The following is a 21,730-nucleotide window of genomic DNA, read 5'->3' on the forward strand; positions in this document are numbered from 1 at the left end:
CTTGTGTACCCGACACATTTTGTACCAGATGTCAATAGGAAACATACTGACACCTTGTGTACTGCTTATGTCAATAGGAAACATACTGACCCCTTGTGTGCCAAACACCTTGTGAACCAGATATATCAACAGGAAACATACTGACACCTTGTGTAGCACTTACAATAGGAAAAATACTGACACCTTGTGTACCAGACACCTTGTGTACCAGATGTCAATAGGAAACATACTGACACATTGTGTACCGCTTATGTCAATAGGAAACATACTGACACCTTGTGTACCAGATGTCAACAGGAAATATACTGACATCTTGTGTACCAGATATATCAGGTGTATACACAAAGTGAGTGTCCCACATGCAGGTGAATATTCCCCTCCCTTCAAGACAAGGTGGGTGTCCTACCTAATATCTCCGTCCCCAGCAATGAGAGCAAGATCTACATGTTTCTCTCCCTACCTGTGCATAGCTGCGCTCACTCTTCAGTCTGGCAACTTCCCGCTGTAGTTTGGCGACGGAACGACGTGATGACTGTTTCTCATCAGCCAGCTGCCGTGTCAACTCTTCTACCTTCTTCTCTAAAGCATCCTGCAACAACAACACAACCCCCTTAGCTACAGAAGCCATCATCATCAGTCTAGCTACAGAAGCAACCATCATGGTCTTGAATAAGGGTAAGAGCAACAAAACTCCACTGCGTCTAGGTAATCAACATCATGAATTAAGGCAAGTTAAATAATACCATCCTGAAACCTGTCTTACTATAAACACTACTGGACAGACCAAGACAACAGGGGACATGGGATGGAATAGGTTGCTGGTAGTGAAATGCGAGGAAATTGAATTGGGTGGTCAGGCTCTGTAATTGGCTGCTTGTTTGTCATCCTAACCTGATTATCTACATCTCTCTCTGACATAGTTGGAATATTTCTATCTACTATTGTTTTGATACCAAATGATACCAACTGATACAAATGATACCAACTGATACAAATGATACCAATTGAGAAACATGTAGTTCAAAGCCAACCTAGATATCTTAACATCCTTGAAAACTGAACAGTAGGCTGCAGAGTGTGTGTGCGTCAGAACAGTAGGCTGCAGTGTGTGTGTGTGTGTCAGAACAGTAGGCACCAGTGTGTCAGAACAGTAGGAACCAGTGTGTGTGTGCTTCAGAACAGTAGGCACCAGTGTGTGTGTGTTTCAAAACAGTAGGCAGCAGTGTGTGTGTGTTTCAAAACAGTAGGCAGCAGTGTGTGTGTCAGAACAGTAGACAGCAGTGTGTGTATGCTTCAAAACAGTAGGCAGCAGTGTCAGAACAGTAGGCAGCAGTGTGTGTTGTCAGAACAGTAGACAGCAGTGTGTGTGTGTGTTTCAAAACAGTAGGCAGCAGTGTGTGTGTGTTTCAAAACAGTAGGCACCAGTGTGTCAGAACAGTAGGCAGCAGTGTGTGTGTGTTTCAGAACAGTAGGCAGCAGTGTGTGTGTGTTTCAAAACAGTAGGCAGCAGTGTGTGTGTGTTTCAGAACAGTAGGCACCAGTGTGTGTGTGTGTGTGTTTCAAAACAGTAGGCAGCAGTGTGTGTGTGTTTCAGAACAGTAGGCAGCAGTGTGTGTCAGAACAGTAGGCACCAGTGTGTGTCAGAACAGTAGGCACCACTGTGTGTGTCAGAACAGTAGGCAGCAGTTTGTGTGTCAGAACAGTAGGCAGCAGTTTGTGTGTCAGAACAATAAGCACCAGGGTGTGTGTTTCAGAACAGTAGGCAGCTGTATTTGTCAGAACAGTAGGCATTTGTGTGTGTGTGTGTGTGTGTGTGTGTGTGTGTGTGTGTGTCCGAACAGTAGGCACCAGTGTGTGTGTTATTACTGTAGGCATTTGTGTGTGTGTCAGAACAGTAGGCAGCAGTGTGTGTCAGGACAGTAGGTGGCAGTGTGTGTTATCAGAACAGTAGGCGGCAGTGTGTGTCAGAACAGTCGGCAGCAGTGTGTGTCAGAACAGTAGGCAGCAGTGTGTGTCAGGACAGTAGGTGGCAGTGTGTTATCAGAACAGTAGGCAGCAGTGTGTGTGTCAGAACAGTAGGCAGCAGTGTGTGTGTCAGAACAGTAGGCAGCAGTGTGTGTTTCAAAACAGTAGGCAGCAGTGTGTATCAGAACAGTAGGCAGCAGTGTGTGTCAGAACAGTAGGCAGCAGTGTGTCAGAACAGTAGGCAGCAGTGTGTGTGTCAGAACAGTAGGAAGCAGTGTGTATGTCAGAACAGTAGGAAGCAGTGTGTATGTCATAACAGTAGGAAGCAGTGTGTGTCAGGACAGTAGGTGGCAGTGTGTGTCAGAATAGTAGGCAGCAGTGTGTGTAGTCAGAACAGTAGGCAGCAGTGCGTGTCAGGACAGTAGGTGGCAGTGTGTGTAGTCAGAACAGTAGGCAGCAGTGTGTGTCAGGACTGTAGGTGGCAGTGTGTGTAGTCAGAACAGTAGGCAGCAGTGTTTGTCAGGACTGTAGGTGGCAGTGTGTGTAGTCAGAACAGTAGGCAGCAGTGTGTGTCAGGACTGTAGGTGGCAGTGTGTGTAGTCAGAACAGTAGGCAGCAGTGTGTGTCAGGACTGTAGGTGGCAGTGTGTGTAGTCAGAACAGTAGGCAGCAGAGTGTGTGTCAGAACAGTAGGCACCAGTGTGTGTCAGAACAGTAGGCACCAGTGTGTGTCAGAACAGTAGGCAGCAGTGTGTGTCAGAACAGTAGGCAGCAGTGTGTGTCCGAACAGTAGGCAGCAGTGTGTGTCAGAACAGTAGGCAGCAGTGTGTGTCAGGACTGTAGGTGGCAGTGTGTGTAGTCAGAACAGTAGGCAGCAGAGTGTGTGTCAGAACAGTAGGCACCAGTGTGTGTCAGAACAGTAGGCAGCAGTGTGTGTCAGGACAGTAGGCACCAGTGTGTGTCAGAACAGTAGGCACCAGTGTGTGTCAGAACAGTAGGCAGCAGTGTGTGTCAGAACAGTAGGCAGCAGTGTGTGTCATAACAGTAGGAAGCAGAGTGTGTGTCAGAACAGTAGGAAGAAGTGTGTGTGTATATGTGGTTCGGTGGTGTGTGTGTGTGTGTGTGTGTGTGTGTGTGTGTGTGTTCACAGGGGTGCCTCTACAAGACAGACCACAATCACTCAGTCCATCCCTTTTTTCACAACAGTCAGTCAGTCTAAATATGAAGGCTATGAATCCAATCGACAGAAACATGCTCTGAGTTACTTTGAGTAATCCGATTGCTTGGACAAAGATCCCATTAGGAGAGATACACAAATCTTTCTGATCAAATTGTACTCTGCTATTCAACACCATATCCAGGCTCAACACATATTCATCCATAGCAGATTACTTCAAATTAATCACTGTGAGTCTGACAGAGATTTGGACAACGGGACAGGAAAGTCGGGGTCATTCCTGTTATTTGTCAGAGTGACGAGTAGTAATGAGCTGCAATCAATAACAATCTATGTTACGGCCAATATGGAAGCACCAACATATGCATTAGCACCCATTATGCGTCTTGGCCTAAACGTCCTTGTAAGTTATAACGAGGGTCGGCTCCTCTCCATCCCACCTTGGCAATTTCATGGCTAAATGGTTTTATTGGTGGAACAATTATCTTGTGTATTTTTGTGAAAGGAGTGCAAATACATTAAGTAGTACTTATCGCCATCATTTACTTTACTATTGAAATGTATACAAAGCCACTGGAGGCTATGAACCTTGCAGCATAGCAATCATATGTGCAGTCAATGTGACACTCGATGTGACACTCACTGCCATTACTAGTCAACGTGCCATGTTTTGATATCACTCAAGACAACAAAACTCAACAGATTATACCTAAAAAAGTCAGTCCTAATATACAACAACAAATAGGCAAATAAGTTCAGGAACAAAACAGTGGTGTTTGCATTGACTTGCAAAAACAGAAGCAGCCCCACCATCGCCTTTACCTCAAAAAGTAGTCTTAATGTACTATCATGTACTGTCATACTTTGACCTTAGTCAAGACAACTGCCTAAAGTCCAACAATTACCCAAGACTCAGAAATATAAAGGAATATAAGTAAATATACGAGTAAAACTGGCAATTAATGATACACCATGTTTCACAAAAAACTCAAAGATGACATTGATCTTTGATAGCTAGACAAAGCAACAACATTAGATATGTTAAGATTTGTAAAGATACATGCAAATATGAAGTGTCCTGCCTGTAGTGGTCACCATGATGACAAACTAACAATGCTATAACCATATGTTACAAAATGAAGATGGTAAATATTAAGTTTAATGATACAAGCTCAATGGAATGCCTTGCACCAGGTTTTACCTGCTGGCTATTATGCACCTTAGCAAGGATAACTAGAAGGGTGTTTGCAGTAAGTGCTGAAACAGAAGCTACCCAACCTGTTTTGGAGTGAGTAAGTATTTACCCCACTGTTAGCCGTATTCCAGCAACATCACGGCTGGGACCACCAGACATGGGCTTCACATAACATACCCACATGAGTGAGTGAGTTTGGTTCTACGCCGCTTTTAGCAATATTCCAGCAATATCACGGCTGGGACCACCAGACATGGCCTTCACATAACATACCCACGTGAGTGAGTGAGTGAGTGAGTTTGGTTATACGCCGCTTTTAGCAATATTCCAGCAATATCACGGCGGGGGACACCAGAAATGGGTTTCACACATTGTACGCATGTCGGGAATCGAACCCGGGTCTTCGGCGTGACGAGCGAACGCTTTAACCACTAGGCTACCCGACCGCCCCTACCCACGTGAGGAATGGAACCTAGGTCTTTGGCATGACATGTGAATGATTTAACAACTAGACAACCCCAGCGCCCCCATGTTATGGGAAACACATAGCGAATGCAATACATCTTGAAAATAGAAAGGCTGATGCCACTATCTACTTTAACAACAGTGCTAAAAACACTTTAGGTTGAGCAACATCATTTCCCTGTGTGGAAAACACATGCCCCATGCAGTACATCTTTGATACAGAAAGTCATATGCCTCTAGGTACCTTAATAACAGAATCAACCTTCAACCTCAGCCATGAACTTTCAACAAATTCTAAACATTTCTAATCAAGTTGATGCTTCCTCTAGCACACACAGGTAAGAAATGAGGTTTTCCCCCTTTGCACATGCAAGAGTTGTAGGCAGCTGTGTGCTTATACGGTAACTACTCATGTATAGTTGACAGTAATGAGGACTTTTGTTGAAGATTTAGTAAAAGTGTAATGACAGTCAAAATAAAGGATTAAGGCATTGACATAACAGAGGTATGGTATTCGCAAGAATTTATGAAGTTTTCATCCAAACAAATAATACTTCCCAGTTTGAATTATTTACAACTCATTTCATGTGTTAATGATCTTCAAAGCAAGCTTGACATTTGACACAATCATGACATATGATAGGTGTTGAGTCAGTTACTTTGAATTCAACTCAACCAAAACCATGTTTCATACTTTGACCTTCCACAGAGGTAACCCAAAGATGATACGATTGAGACCTTACCTTAGAGATCATGTATACACTAAGTTTCATCAAATTCAATTCATAAAAAACTCAAGTTACCATGTACAAAAACGTATTTGATGCCTAGTTCATACATAGTAACCTTGACATTCAAGGTATCTGACCATGTTAGAAAACTTCCCCAGGGGTATATCAGGATGTAGCATCTATCTTAAGGGTGTAGTTGAGAAAAGCAATCATGACGGTGGACTGAGCTCAACAAATTTATGCAAACAAATAACAAAGTGACTTGTTCCTCTTCTGTGACCATACTCCCCGACTAAGGTAGATTAATACAGTGAGACATATGACAAATACTTCACTTAAAATGCATATCTCACCTATGTTTCCCAGAATGTGCATGTTTTTATGAATCTAATTTCAAATGTCAAAGCTACATAAACTAAACAGTGTGTCAAATAGGATATTACTTGTTACTGAGTCAAATATCTTTGACTTTTCCTCTGAAAACAATTCTAAATGACATAAAACAATGACAGATAATAATTCACAAAGCACAAAATGCAGCGATATGGAAAAATATGCCAAACTTGAAGAGCCCCATTAAAATCAACTTCCTTTAAACTTGCACAAACCTCCTTCTTGTGAGTCTGTAGGGAATAGCCAAGACATGGCAGACAGGCAGCCGTGAAGTGACATGGAAAGCACTCAGTGCATTCAGTGTCTTGATAATTCTTCCCAATCAATGGACACCAAAAATAAAGCTGAGGCTTTTAGGAAAATTTCCGTTTGTCCAAACTGAATACAAGGACTGTTCAGGCTTGTGTATAAACTTCCCTCTCACATGGGCATTATGGATTGATAAATGTCGTAAACTAGGCCTTCTACAAGCATCCTGTCTTAAGTAAATTTATCAAAATTGCATTCTTTGGCTGTGAGATCTTTAGCATCCATCATCCTAAACTGCGATGGTCACTGTAATTAATGTAAGATGGACAACATACTTGAAGAACACACAGAAACCAGCAAATGTTCCAGGCTTTCCAGGAATTAGCCTTCTCATAATTATGTCAGACATATTGATCCTCTGTCAGGCATCTTTGGTAAAAATGATTTATTGATTAATAATTAATAATTTGTTTCTTCAAGGCATTTACATAATCCTTTGGCTTCATATGAATCAACACCATGTCTTGGCATGACTAAAATTTGTGTTCATTGATTAAATATAATACTTTTCAGAAACACTGGTTGCACCGTAATGAAATCTTAAGTTACTAAGATAAAATTTCAATATAAATCAACATAAAAAAATGATTCCCATTTTAATCATATGTTTCGTAACTCTACTCTTCATACATTTAGTTGGACAAAAATAAATGTTGAATGAAAATAAAGAAGATATATCCAGTGGACAAATATTTGTCACTTGGAGTTGTCGGAGGCGTGGCGTTGTGTGGAGGAGCTCCTACAAGCAGTCAGCTCTATGTGAGAGTGAGGGACATGGGACTGCTGCATGTATTGATCAGTTCACAAGAGTAGACCACTTGTGTGTGATACAGACAAATCACACGGCCCTTTAGCCAATGACTACAGTAATCACTGTGTTAATGCATTGTGGTTTGCTGCTCTCACACAACACCATCGGAAATGTCCAGGACAGTTATGACTACTGGAACTTGTTCAGTCACGAAATCTACATGCCATCTACCAGTAAAACCTTCATAGTGGTAAAAAGGCTACATAAAACAATGGGAGTCCACTGTTACTGCCTGGGACATATGAATAGTGTCAGGACAGAAATAGATCACAGTGGATATGTAATAAGTCCTCGCTATGGCATATCATCACTAATTTCACTGGAATATTTCCAGAATTTCATATATCAATAAGAGTATGAAACATAACTAATCAGGCCATATTAATTTCTGAGTTGAAACAGTTTCCAGTGAATGAGGAGTAGTTTACTTTGTATATTACAAAGAGTCACTAGAAACCGATTTCCACAAACTGTGAACAAATGTAATCAAGAAAACAACTTTGACTTTATGATGAAACTTGCACTTGATGTGTTAATTATGATGATGTATTGCGCTATCTGCAGCGATTACTCCCGCTGGTTATTTCATAACTCTCTAATGTCAATTTCATCATGATTTACGAAAACAGGAGAAAATCTATAAACCTTGCACATGCTAGATTCCATATAGTGTGTGAACCCAGTCAATTTATAGCACGGAAGATGAAAGATCCGAAACAAGGCGAATGTGAAATGAACGATGTGTAAACACAATAAAACACTGATTAAATATAGGACACAATTGAGATTATCCCCTCAAAGCCAGGTCCACAGACAGGATCTATAAAGTGCCCAGAGATCGCCACCAACAATTAGAAATGTACAATGATCAATTTCACATGTCGTCAATTATATACGCTTTATGTTTTTTTTCATAACTTCGATTTCCAGCTGGCTTTTTGTGTCAACTCCCCAGAGTTTTAAATGTTGCATAAACCCAGGATTATGCAAAGCCTGGTATTAACTGATAACTGGATTTTATCATTTTTTCATTGATTATGTCTGCTCTCTTGGTATTCAATGCTAGTGAATAGGATTGAGTTTAGTGCCAATTATTCATAGGCATTGAACAGTGGCATTTATAACAAAAGCGGTGCAGATGACGACAAGCCTCCGACTCAGGTGCCCAGGCCCAACTGTCTGCAGCACCATATCTTCACTACAACGTCAATAGTCAATTATATCTTTCCATATTGTTACTGTGGTAAGGTCATTTAGTAAAGGATATCCAGATCATTGTCACAAATGCATATTCAAATTAACACAAGATATTATCTTATTATGTATCTTAAATTAAAATAATTTTCCTTCCTGTATAAATCCTTAGCTACGAACATAGTTTTCATTAATTATATATTACATAACTCTTTAATAACATCACTAGTACCATGAACCAAATAAACAATGTTATGACACTAAAATTAAACAGATCAAGTATCTTTTCAATACTACTCTTTTGAATAAATAAAAATTTCATATTCAGTTTCTGTACCTTCCATACAATCCTGATAGTGATTGTTACCATGGTGATCAAATGTCATACCACACTAACTTCTTTGTCATGCATTGTTTATGAATATATTGGAACGAAATGAATATGACTCAGTGTTTTCACAGTCTTGGAAAAACAAATACATCCTGATTACACATGAGCAGCGTCAGCCTTAACACCTGCCCATAATGCAGGTAATCGTGTCTGAGGCTATTAGTGATCAGGTTAGCGTGGACAGTTGGCTGACTGGTCAATGATGGATGACCATTAGATTAGCAGGAATCAGGCTCCAGCTGACTGTATTGGTTTAGCTCGGACTTGGTGTGTTGTCCAGTGCTGTCAATCAAATGCTGCTGTAAATATCCCCCACACACAGATTGGGTTCTTGTGCAAACAACAGCCTTTGGAAGGAAAACACACCAAATGCATTAGGAGCAATAGTCAATGGCAACTCTAGTACAATTACATTTGAACACAAATACTTACGAGTACACCGACTGTAGTTACTCAGCGCTTTCCGACTGATGCGTATTCGGAAAGCGCACGTTAAATCTCCAAAGTACTCAGAACCAAGATATCATCCTTAAAATAGAAGAGTGCAATACTGCTTCTCTGAGGATTCACAAATTCAAGTTTTAATGTTCAAATCTATAATCCTTCTATTTTTTTACTACATTTTACTTTTTCCATTTTATTCTCACACTGAGATTTAATCCATCCAAATCAAATACTCTTATCAGGGAAAAATATAGATTGAATAAAAATACAAATATTGAATATTTGCCTAATCACTTCACTTGTAGGTTTCCACTGCAAACAATTAGTGGGAGTTCTTAAATGTAGAATATCTTCAACCTACATGAGAAAAATAGTTAGCTTGCATTTGTTGTTTTGAATATACAACCACACACAAGAACAACATGTAGACCACACATGGAAAGGGAAGGGCTTCAGTTACCTAAGTACATTCAGATAGTCTTGCCCTGGGATGCACACGTAGACTCACTTGCTAGATGAAGAACAAGTATCTGGAGTGTCACAATGAAAGAATAACAAAGAAGTGGAATCTACAAGTAGATCCAGTCTTCATGGCCAGTACAGCTTCCACATCCAACTTAAAGATACACATTTCCAGATTGTCTAAAACATCAACTTGATTGTCAAATGTAAACATTATAATTACTAATCTTGTTTGATAGTAAATAGTCCCTATCTGCGTCCCATGATACCAGATGCATCAAAACACTTACATATGTAGAATTATTCCTTCATGTTAAATGGTGTTGCTTTTTTCCTTTGACCATGTTAATCAGCTCATGTTGATATATTTGAAACAGGTGAGATTCTCTACATCTTTCACTGATTTGTAAATAATTTAAACTCAAGAATATTCTAAAAGTAAAATGTCTGTGATGTTGCCATCTTGTGAGACATTGTTCCCTACCTTCCCAGGCAAAGTCAATGTTGGAGAGTTGCACAAACAGTGCTCCCCACAGTCACAACGGCCTGGTCTTTACCGATGCCATTTCTCAAAGGACGCAGAAAGATGAAGTATCTACAAATTGTCAGGACTTCCACTATCTCGGCGAGTGTCTTCCTGTCTACTTGAAAGGGTTTACATTCATGTGCAGGGGACAGGATTATTCTCCGGTCTAAGCAACAGAAGTTAAGCATTGTTTGATCATATTCTAGTAGTTACGTTATGTCATGGGTAATATCTGCGATGTGGTGTACTGTAACAGAGTGGTCTAGTAACAACATTACCATGTGCTAATGGATTTTGCTGGAATAGACAACAGTAACTCCTCGTTTATTTCAATTAAGTTGAGCGGACACCTTGAATGCCATGAGCACCACATGGCAAATGCTGCACACAGTCATGCTCAGAGATTTGCTTCCAGTGGGATCAACCAACTGGAGCAGATTGTCTTATAGATACATGTTATAAGGCAAATGAATGTTCTTCCACAATTCATATATCGCTCCCTATCATATGTGCTAATTGGAACATTAATATTTATCTGGCTTGACGCTTAGACGTAAATATTGAATTACAAGCAAAACAGAATGCTTAAACATGAATTTTTACATAACAAGCATTGTAAGTTATGGTAAACAATCACTAATTGGGCAAAACTCCATCTATATTTATCATGAAAATTTTGTACTAACTTAACAATGTAAACTAGCTTTGATAAAAACTATAACCAACATCTTTGCTAAGCCTTCGAGGGGATTACAAATGCTAATCACTCAATGAAATGAATGATTTCCGACGATGAGGAATATTAAAATTGTCTGGTACTCTAGCCAGCTAATCAATGCAGGACATGAAATTTACATGAGTCTGTTATTGTGCAGGTATTTAAGAAGTGAGTCATGGTGCTAGGGCCACCTTGATGAACAAAGACAGGTACAAGACGAAGCTCACACACCAAAAGGTGCTGTGCTAGCCAACAAAATCAATCTCCAAACCAGCCAATGAGACATTACTTGCAAATTTAGGCAAACAGCACTTCCATCAGGGTTTCTTTTTAAATCCTTCTTGCTGATAACAATTGGTGGAATAATGTAATATTTACGAAGATGTTTACTTGGAGCAGATGTTCCTGTCAGCCTCTTATGCATGAAGTGCACAATGACAGAATGGATTTTTAATGATAATATTTTGTTATAAATGAGAATATCATCAGCAATCTAGAGTATATTCAGATGAATGTCAGCTTGTGATTGGCTTCATTACATAGGCTTGTACAAGAAAACCAACATCTCTTGCATCCAGGCACCATAATCTGGCCGTAGACATTTTCACTTTCTAGTCTTATGTGGCCAGATACATTCAATATGCATTAGAAGCAGCACAGCATTCTTGAATGGTCCATAAACTGAGATCCTGCTCCCAACCATGAAAAGGTACACATCCTATTTCATCAGATTAAATAGCTAGTGCATCAGCCATCATGAGATCAGATACACATCCTTGTCCATCAACCATCACAAGATTAGATACACATCCTTGTCCATCAGCCATCACAAGATTAGCTACAAATCCTAGTCCATCAGCCATCACAAGATTAGATACACATCCTAGTCCATCAGCCATCACAAGATAAAATACACATCCTTGTCCATCAGCCATCACAAGATTAGATACACATCCTAGTCCATCAGCCATCACAAGATAAGATACACATCCTAGTCCATCAGCCATCACATGATAAAATACACATCCTTGTCCATCAGCCATCACAAGATAAGATACACATCCTAGTCCATCAGCCATCACATGATAAGATACACATCCTAGTCCATCAGCCATCACAAGATTAGATACACATCCTAGTCCATCAGCCATCACAAGATAAGATACACATCCTAGTCCATCAGCCATCACATGATAAAATACACATCCTTGTCCATCAGCCATCACAAGATTAGATACACATCCTAGTCCATCAGCCATCACAAGATAAGATACACATCCTAGTCCATCAGCCATCACATGATAAGATACACATCCTTGTCCATCAGCCATCACATGATAAGATACACATCCTAGTCCATCAGCCATCACATGATAAAATACACATCCTTGTCCATCAGCCATCACATGATAAGATACACATCCTAGTCCATCAGCCATCACAAGATTAGATACACATCCTAGTCCATCAGCCATCACAAGATTAGATACACATCCTTGTCCATCAGCCATCACAAGATTAGATACACATCCTAGTCCATCAGCCGTCACATGATAAGATACACATCCTAGTCCATCAGCTATCACAAGATTAGATACACATCCTTGTCCATCAGCCATCACAAGTTTAGATACACATCCTTGTCCATCAGCCATCACAAGATTATATACACATCCTTGTCAATCAGCCATCACAAGTTTAGATACACATCCTTGTCCATCAGCCATCACAAGTTTAGATACAAATCCTAGTCCATCAGCCATCACATGATAAGATACACATCCTTGTCCATCAGCCATCACAAGATTAGATACACATCCTTGTCAATCAGCCATCACAAGATTAGATACAAATCCTTGTCCATCAGCCATCACAAGATTAGATACACATCCTAGTCCATCAGCCATCACAAGATAAAATACACATCCTTGTCCATCAGCCATCACAAGATTAGATACACATCCTAGTCCATCAGCCGTCACATGATAAGATACACATCCTAGTCCATCAGCCATCACATGATAAAATACACATCCTTGTCCATCAGCCATCACAAGATTAGATACACATCCTAGTCCATCAGCCGTCACATGATAAGATACACATCCTAGTCCATCAGCTATCACAAGATTAGATACACATCCTTGTCCATCAGCCATCACAAGTTTAGATACACATCCTTGTCCATCAGCCATCACAAGATTATATACACATCCTTGTCAATCAGCCATCACAAGTTTAGATACACATCCTTGTCCATCAGCCATCACAAGTTTAGATACAAATCCTAGTCCATCAGCCATCACATGATAAGATACACATCCTTGTCCATCAGCCATCACAAGATTAGATACACATCCTTGTCAATCAGCCATCACAAGATTAGATACAAATCCTTGTCCATCAGCCATCACAAGATTAGATACACATCCTAGTCCATCAGCCATCACAAGATAAAATACACAACCTAGTCCATCAGCCATCACAAGATTAGATACACATCCTAGTCCATCACCCATCACAAGATAAAATACACAACCTAGTCAATCAGCCATCACATGATTAGATACACATCCTAGTCCATCAGCCATCACATGATAAGATACACATCCTAGTCCATCAGCCATCACAAGATTAGATACACATCCTGTCCATTAGCCATCACAAGATTAGATACCGTATTTTCTTGAGTATAGTGCACACTTTTAAAAAAAACCAACACAGCTGTGTAGAAGGGGGTGCGCATTATACACAAATTAATGAGTTTTGATGTTTTTTTCCCCCGTGGAAAGACCGTGGAAACACCGGATGTACCATGTCAACAAATCCATACTTAGTCATGTAATTACACTGTCTGGCTATAAAAAGTATTCTTTGTATGACTGGACTTATGTTTGTAAATTCTTTTTTTAATTTTATTCAAAATTCCTTTTAATATTGTTTTAATTTATTTCGTCGAAATTGTGTGTGAAGCAATCGCAAGATCACAGCAGCCATGGTCAGATTCCCGCTATTGACGCCTTGAAACGAACTTTAGTTGACAGAGAATGGATGTGTATCATAAATGCCATACTGTGACTCGTTAAAAGTCATATTTGTTTTCGTTGGGCGATTCTATGTCAACACGTAATTCTCGTGATCACGCAATCACGTGCACGGGAGCCTTGACGGTGACTGGTCAGACTGGTTCCATGTAAAAAATAATTCCCGGCAATAGCGATCAGCTGCTTCGCTTGGGGTTATTATTATTTTAAATATGTTTAGTAAAAGCTGCATCCAAATTAACAAAATATTGGAATATATTATTCCTGATAAAAAAATAGTTTCAGATACAATTTTTGCCGATCCTTGCATTAAAATCCTATAGAGTTATATCATTGGGCGTGTCTTGACCAAATCACCGGAAGATTCCAAGAAATCGTGTGTACAGCTGATTGCTGTGTCCGGCTTAGTTTACGAGAAAATACACAAGGTAATCTTAATCCCTGGATATAAAACAATGCCTAGCAGAACAAAAAAATACAATTTAAACGGTAAATCAACATGTCTGGTGATTTTTTATCTCAAATTTCGAAATTTGTACTGACCAAGTTTCTCATTACCTGTTTGTTTGCCGGACTTCGCTAAAGGGGCACAGTGTAATTTGTTTTCTGCGCTTGGTATTTGAAAAAAACATTTTCAAAAATATTGAATCCGCTAGAGGGGGGTGCACATTATACATGGGTGCGCACTAAACTCAAGAAAATACGGTACACATCCTTGTCCATCAGTTATCACAAGATAAGATACACATCCTAGTCCATCAGCCATCATGAGATCTGGTCAGCTAATTTATTACGTAAATTTCATCACCAATAATGAGTTTCTGTAGTTGAGTGTGCTCAAAACAGTTCATGTGGACTGTGCACCGCTCATGGGAATGTTTCAACAGGTCACACATCATTCATCACCTGCCAGCCTGGTTGAATGTGATGTATGACAATGTGTGTCTAATGCAATATTTAATGCATACCACACAAGTGACAGTGTGTTTGAAATCTATCACATTTTGACATCTATATGTGCTAGAAAACATCATAAAAATGTAAAAGGAAAGCAAAGATACTTTCAGTGTGTTATCTGCGCAGATGCAAATAGCCAAGTGAACTCTCTTGTCATGTAGGGGAAGTGTTCATTCCCTAATGGCGAGACACCGAGATGTCCTCACACCATCAGTATGTGATCTATCAATGAACCATCTGGACCCACTGAACCAGGGGTATCAATGGCTGGGTGTAGGAGATTCTGGACATCACACATTGTGCCCATACCAGGAAAGCTAACGCAGACCACTTCACCTCCCACCCCACCTTTTCACCCCCAAATCAGATTAAACTAGATGTGACACTGAATATCATTTCCTATGATAACAATATCATGCCTTTCCAAGTGAGACCAGTCAAGTGACTGTCACCAAATTAAATATACCTGTACATGGTTTCTTTTCCTTGTGATCAAGTTCCTCTGTTTCCAGGTTGACATCATTGTCTATCTTAAATCTGTACCTGTAAATCACATTCACTGGTCGGGGATTTTAGGCTACTTCCCCACCTGCTGTGGACCATAGAGTTGCACTGGGGGAGGATCTCAGGTGTAGAGATTTTATGTGCTCCTCACATCATTATCACCCACTTGTGAGGAGAGTAGGATAGAGCATATGTAACTGATGATCTGGTCCTGGACACTCCCTGTCTGCCTCCCAGTTGGACAACCACTAGACACACATTTCTACAGTCAAGTCATCCATGGATGTCAAGCACTTAGTGGTTATGTCGTCCATTACAGCACTTAGCACTGTGTATTGCGGGTGTGAGAACCATGCAAGCGTCAATCACAGTCAGTGACCTGGTCGAGTGCCCTTCAGTGTCCTGCAATACCTTCCACTTCACACCTGTAATTGAATCCTTGTCTGTTTCACTTTGTGGCAATTGTTCCAGCCATCACTGGGTTGTCACATTCCTACCAAAAACAATGACAACAAAGGTTACTTGACCCATACTCTGGAACATATTGATAGGTTATGGACCTTGACAATACTGTCAGCATTGGCTAATCTTGGGGAAGTGAAATTGTCAAGGTCTCTCCATAATTGAATATATCACTCACAAACTTGGCTCAGTATTTCTCCAGCCTCTAATACCACAACCCATACAATCCCATATTCCCATGAACTGTCATGACTTAGCATTATCACTGAATTTCATAAAGCTAAACATGTTCATTCATAATTTGCCAGTTGAATAACACACATGTCATTATGTCTGTCGTAAACACCACAGGCATGCAACAAGCACAGCATGTTGAGGGTGTACACTACAATCAAGCCTGAGATCCTCCCTTCTGTGCTGTCACGCCCCAGTGCTTCCATTCATCACCACGCTCCCATAGATTAGCTCTGCACTGAGAGTCCTCTTGCTTCATGAAAGCCAACATGGGTAGAGGGTGTACAAAGTGATGTTGAACAGTAACCTGCACACCCTCATTGTGTCCTTCCTTAGTCAGCCTCTACTACAATAGATCTACAATTACAACAAACCGTGTGATGTGTGCATGGGAATTGAATTGTTTGAAGTTGGTTGTGCTTTTGTGAATTGAACTCTAAAAGCAATTAGGTGAATAGTTGTGTGACTTTTGACCATATACTTGTAGATCTCATGAAAGATATTATGCTGATTTCAATAGAGTATTATATTTTCACACACAGTGCAGTGTACTACACCAGTAATGAGAAAAGATGACACCTGCCAGCACACGTGCCCTAATATCACAGTCGCAGAGTGATGATATCTGCACTAAAGTTAACTTCCCACTCTTCAGAAAGGAGACACAAAGAATGGGTGTATACACAACACTCAAACTGGAACATCTGGAATGATGGAATATGCCTCATTATGTGAAAAATAATTTTTGCAAAAATATTTTCAAATTGATTATTTATGAATTAATATCCAAACCATGTCATTTGACATCTTGTCAAAGTTCCAGTGATGTCTGAATCATATTTGCTTAGCTATTTTCAGGGACACATCAACATCATCAAGGAGAGAACATCGGATCATCATAGCAGACATATTGACACCCACACCATCAGTGAGAGAACATCGGATTATCACGGCAGACATATTGCCAGGGATACGCCCACATCATCAGAGAGAGAACATCGGATCATCATAGCAGACATATTGCCAGGGATACACCCACATCATCACAGAGAGAACATTGGATCATCATAGCAGACATATTGCCAGGGATACGCCCACATCATCAGAGAGAGAACATCGGATCATAAATAGCAGACATATTGCCAGGGATACACCCACATCATCAGGGAGAGAACATCGGATCATCATAGCAGACATATTGCCAGGGATACACCCACATCATCAGGGAGAAAACATCGGATCATCATAGCAGACATATTGCCAGGGATACGCCCACATCATCAGAGAGAGAACATCGGATCATCATAGCAGACATATTGCCAGGGATACACCCACATCATCACGGAGAGAACATTGGATCATCATAGCAGACATATTGCCAGGGATACGCCCACATCATCAGAGAGAGAACATCGGATCATAAATAGCAGACATATTGCCAGGGATACACCCACATCATCAGGGAGAGAACATCGGATCATCATAGCAGACATATTGCCAGGGATACACCCACATCATCAGGGAGAAAACATCGGATCATCATAGCAGACATATTGCCAGGGATACGCCCACACCATCAGGGAGAGAACATCGGATCATCACGGCAGACATATTGCCAGGGATACACCTACACCATCAGGGAGAGGACATCGTATCATCACGGCAGACATATTGCCAGGGATACGCCCACATCATCAGGGAGAGAACATCGGATCATCATAGCAGACATATTGCCAGGGATACACCCACATCATCAGGGAGAGAACATCGGATCATCACGGTAGACATATTGCCAGGGATACGCCCACACCATCAGGGAGAGAACATCGGATCATCACGGCAGACATATTGCCAGGGATACACCCACACCATCAGGGAGAGGACATCGTATCATCACGGCAGACATATTGCCAGGGATACACCCACATCATCAGGGAGAGAACATTGGATCATCACGGCAGACACAGTGACACCCACAACATCAACATAAAGACCACATCAAAGCCACCATAACAACCATATGACTGTCTGTACATTAACCACCCATGGGGACAACAGTATTAGTCCTGGAGGATGAAAGGATGGAAGGAAGATAGAGAAAGGGAAGAAGCTGTGCAAGGAGGAGCATTGTCTCATCCCCCGTTGAGCCCATCATGTTCCCGTGGAAGGGCAAGATACCTTCACTCACACACAATTTGTCCAGACCTAAACCAGCTCCTTCACGCCTGTACAGCTCAATTCCTGGACAGTTGAAAGAAAATGTTATGTAAAGTGATTTGACACATAGCAAAGGTTTCAGTACATGATGAAGTTTTACCAGATTGGTAGAGGTTTTCAGTGGAAGTGGGTTTCACACATAGTTCGGGGACAACTACTAATTAATAATATGAAAAAAGAAATTTAGGCAATTTGATTAATGTGTGAATTTGATTAATATGGTAATATGTTCTGTGTTACCTAGATACTAAAACAAAATAGCTCAGACAGACAAACTTTCCAACGTTAAGTGACGTTCAACATCATGTTCCAGATTATTGCACTTATGAAGCAACAGTGTTGTGTTTCTACAGCATGTGTTGCTGCTTATACAAGTCCATACTAATGGCAGTTTTATAGTCCTGAGAATCCATGCAGCATTTTTACGTGAATACCCCATTCAGATACAGAATACAGACTCCAAGCTGACCAGACCTTATTCTGTCCCCTGAAAGCCCAGCAGCAGGCAGGGTAACAACAAGTACTATCTTTTAACATCTTTTGGTAGGATGCAGCCAGGAGATCGAACCATTATCCTTCCAGTCTCCAGGCAGATGCTCTTTCCCTGGAGGCATCGCCAAGGTTAGGTTAACATGAAAGGAGATATGTCTCCATTTTTTGTAGCCAAAACTATTGACAGCTATGTGAAGACAGGTTGGTTTGCTAGTCAACTAAACAGTTTGAACAACACAATATTAAAGGATCTCTGACAGAATATTCACTTCATGAACATAGCTATTACCTGTAGTGAGAAAATGTACAACTATATGGATAACAACTTCTGGTTTATTGCAGTTTTATGTTTTCTAACAGTTGTATGTTTCAAACAGTTAGTATCTGAAGATCAATAGTCTTTCAATCTGAAACAACATGTCAGCTGAACAATGCAGGAGTACAGCAGTGTTCATTCAACCATCTGTCTGTAGGAGTGATCAGTTGCCACACCTGGCCACATGCTTAATTTGAAATGTTTGTTTGTTTGTTTGTTGTATAACGCCACACTCAGCAAGTAAAACTCCAGCTAATTGATGGCATTCTGTAAATAATCTTAGTCTGCGCCAGACAATCAAGTGATTGACATCCTGAACATTGATTTACTCATGGAATACAATGACATGCATCAACCAAGTCAGAGAGTCCTTCCACATGATCCTGTTAGTTGCCTCTTACAACAAGTATAGTTGACACTTGCGGCAAGCATGGGTTGCTGAATACCTATTCTCTTCCCGGATCTTCAAGGGTCTCAATTTGAAAAATCCACACCATGTTCCCCAAGTTCTGTAGAAACTGGAGTAAGTGAGTTTGGTTTAATGTCACTTTAAACATGCATGAAGGACAGGACCATGGATCATGGATCACATTTGGGCTGGGATTCAAACTCATAATGAAAAGATTTTTCCAAACAATACCACAATATGCACTGCTTAGACACCCATGTCCCCTTGTGTAGAACCCACACAAAACCTGACTTGGAGAGATACATTCACCATTGTGTGAGGAGGACACACACCTACACTATCTGTAACCTGTTTCAGCTTCAAGGGGGTTCCATGTCCCAGGGGATCTTACACAGTCAGATCTGATTCCAGACTGGTGTCTCTTACCACAAAGGTAAGGTCATGTGTATATTTATACAAGAGTATACGTTAAGATAAACCCTAGATGCAGAGCAAACCACTCCACTCCACTTCAGATGTACTGAAAAACCTCTTATTCCATCACAATAAAGGTCCCCCGTAACACTTCTTTAACCAACATCAATCATGTGACATAGTCAAATCTAATTTACTGCTTTATCAGATTCCATAGCGACAATAAGCCATCATTTCATAACAAAATAACAACCATCACTGGTGCAGCTTCACAAACTACAATAACACCATAGAGAAGCCAAACAGTATAGATTTATCAAAGTCAAATTGTGAAAGAACTACCAAACTGGGTCCCAATCCATAGAATAATATCTGGGAGTATTAAATGTGCGTAGCTGGACACTATTCACAGCATGTCCAGCCTGTGTCAACACCAAATAATACCAGGACAAGTATTCTATGGCTGTGTCAGAGGGACAAAGGCTACAGGTCCTGTGATGAAACCTGTCAGACTGCAGGGAGGACTTCCTAGGGGGACATTCCACGGGACATTCCAGGGGACATCCGGTCCTTGTGGGGGTGGGGGTGGCCTTGGCCTTGAGGTGTTGAGGTGTGTGGGTGTTGGTGTGGGATTGGGGATTGGTGTGTGTGTGTGTGGGGGGGGGGGGGGGGGGGCGGGTTTGCCTTGAGGTGAGGCGTTGAGGTGTGTGTGTGGGGGAGGGGGGGAGGAGGCATGTACTGGATAGAAAGGAGGGACAGGTGTTACACTCCTTGTATACAAGTTGTATAGAGTTATTTTGACTTTTCAGTGGAGAACTTCTCTGCTTTCAGTGTACATTGTCCATGGGTGGTTTTCGAGCATCTAAACATGTCCAAAGACAGATGGGTGGCTTTCGAGCATCTAAACATGTCCAGAGACAGATGGATGGCTTTCGAGCATCTAAACATGTCCAGAGACAGATGGATGGTTTCGAGCATCTAAACATGTCCAGAGACAGATGGGTGGCTTTCGAGCATCTAAACATGTCCAGAGACAGATGGATGGCTTTCGAGCATCTAAACATGTCCAAAGACAGATGGATGGCTTTCGAGCATCTTAACATGTCCAGAGACAGATGGATGGCTTTCGAGCATCTAAACATGTCCAGAGACAGATGGGTGGCTTTCGAGCATCTAAAGAGGTTATAGGCTAGGTTCACCATATAAATATCATGTCCAACAACTGAAGAAACTTGAACCATTCTTTCTCTTTCAAGCAGTTCACATAGATTCCTTATTTGTAAGATAAACACTAAAGATTGGACTGTAGAACCAATTCTAAACAAACCATTCAAATCTTTTATAGTATGATAATGAGAATTGAATGACAACCTCTACCTCTCAATAGCAAGAGTAGACATGCTGCGCTGGAATTCCTTCATGAGACGAGGGACCTATTGGAGGGGACAGATGAAGCTGATGATGAGCAGCTATGTATGTACACAGATGCAATAACCAGCATTGTCTTTACCAATCACCTAGCTTCTCTTCTCAACGCATGTTCCTCCATGTCGTAATATAATCCCTACTATTTTGTATTTTACTCTTTCTGGCCTCTGCTTCAGAGTAAACCATTTTCATGCAAAGCAATTCAAACTTGCATTAAAATGTTGGAATGGAAAATCAAAGTTCTTTTGAGGATCATATATTTTCCTTAAAAAGCCCATATCAAATTAAATCCTAACAACAGAACTTACAAGCAGAAAAGATGGGCCAGAAGGATGTAAATCACCAGCTATGGGTTACAATACGATACAAGCCAACCACTTTGTGTGGGTTTCAAGCGATATATATATCTATTAACCGCAGTGTCAGTAAAATAACTTGAAACTGATGATTCCTCACATACAAAGCACTCCCTT

The 21,730-nt window shown here is 40.7% G+C and overlaps 1 protein-coding gene across 6 annotated transcripts in view; it reads right to left on the minus strand.

Moving 5' to 3' along the window:
* The window catches only part of LOC139463750 (serine-rich adhesin for platelets-like), a 167,603-nt gene that overhangs the window by 73,461 nt on the left and 72,412 nt on the right, over positions 1–21,730 (minus strand). For 5 of the 6 annotated variants that reach the window (XM_071245016.1, XM_071245019.1, XM_071245018.1 and 2 more), the window contains one exon: positions 461–589. In XM_071245016.1, the coding sequence (XP_071101117.1) occupies positions 461–589 (129 nt within the window). Of the gene's footprint in view, positions 1–460; positions 590–15,247; positions 15,779–21,730 lie in introns of all 6 variants that reach the window. The other variant, XM_071245021.1, reaches the window with a different exon arrangement.

This window comes from Haliotis cracherodii, unplaced genomic scaffold (assembly GCF_022045235.1).
Source record: "Haliotis cracherodii isolate W230 unplaced genomic scaffold, xgHalCrac1.p SCAF_16, whole genome shotgun sequence".
Lineage (NCBI taxonomy): Eukaryota > Metazoa > Mollusca > Gastropoda > Lepetellida > Haliotidae > Haliotis > Haliotis cracherodii.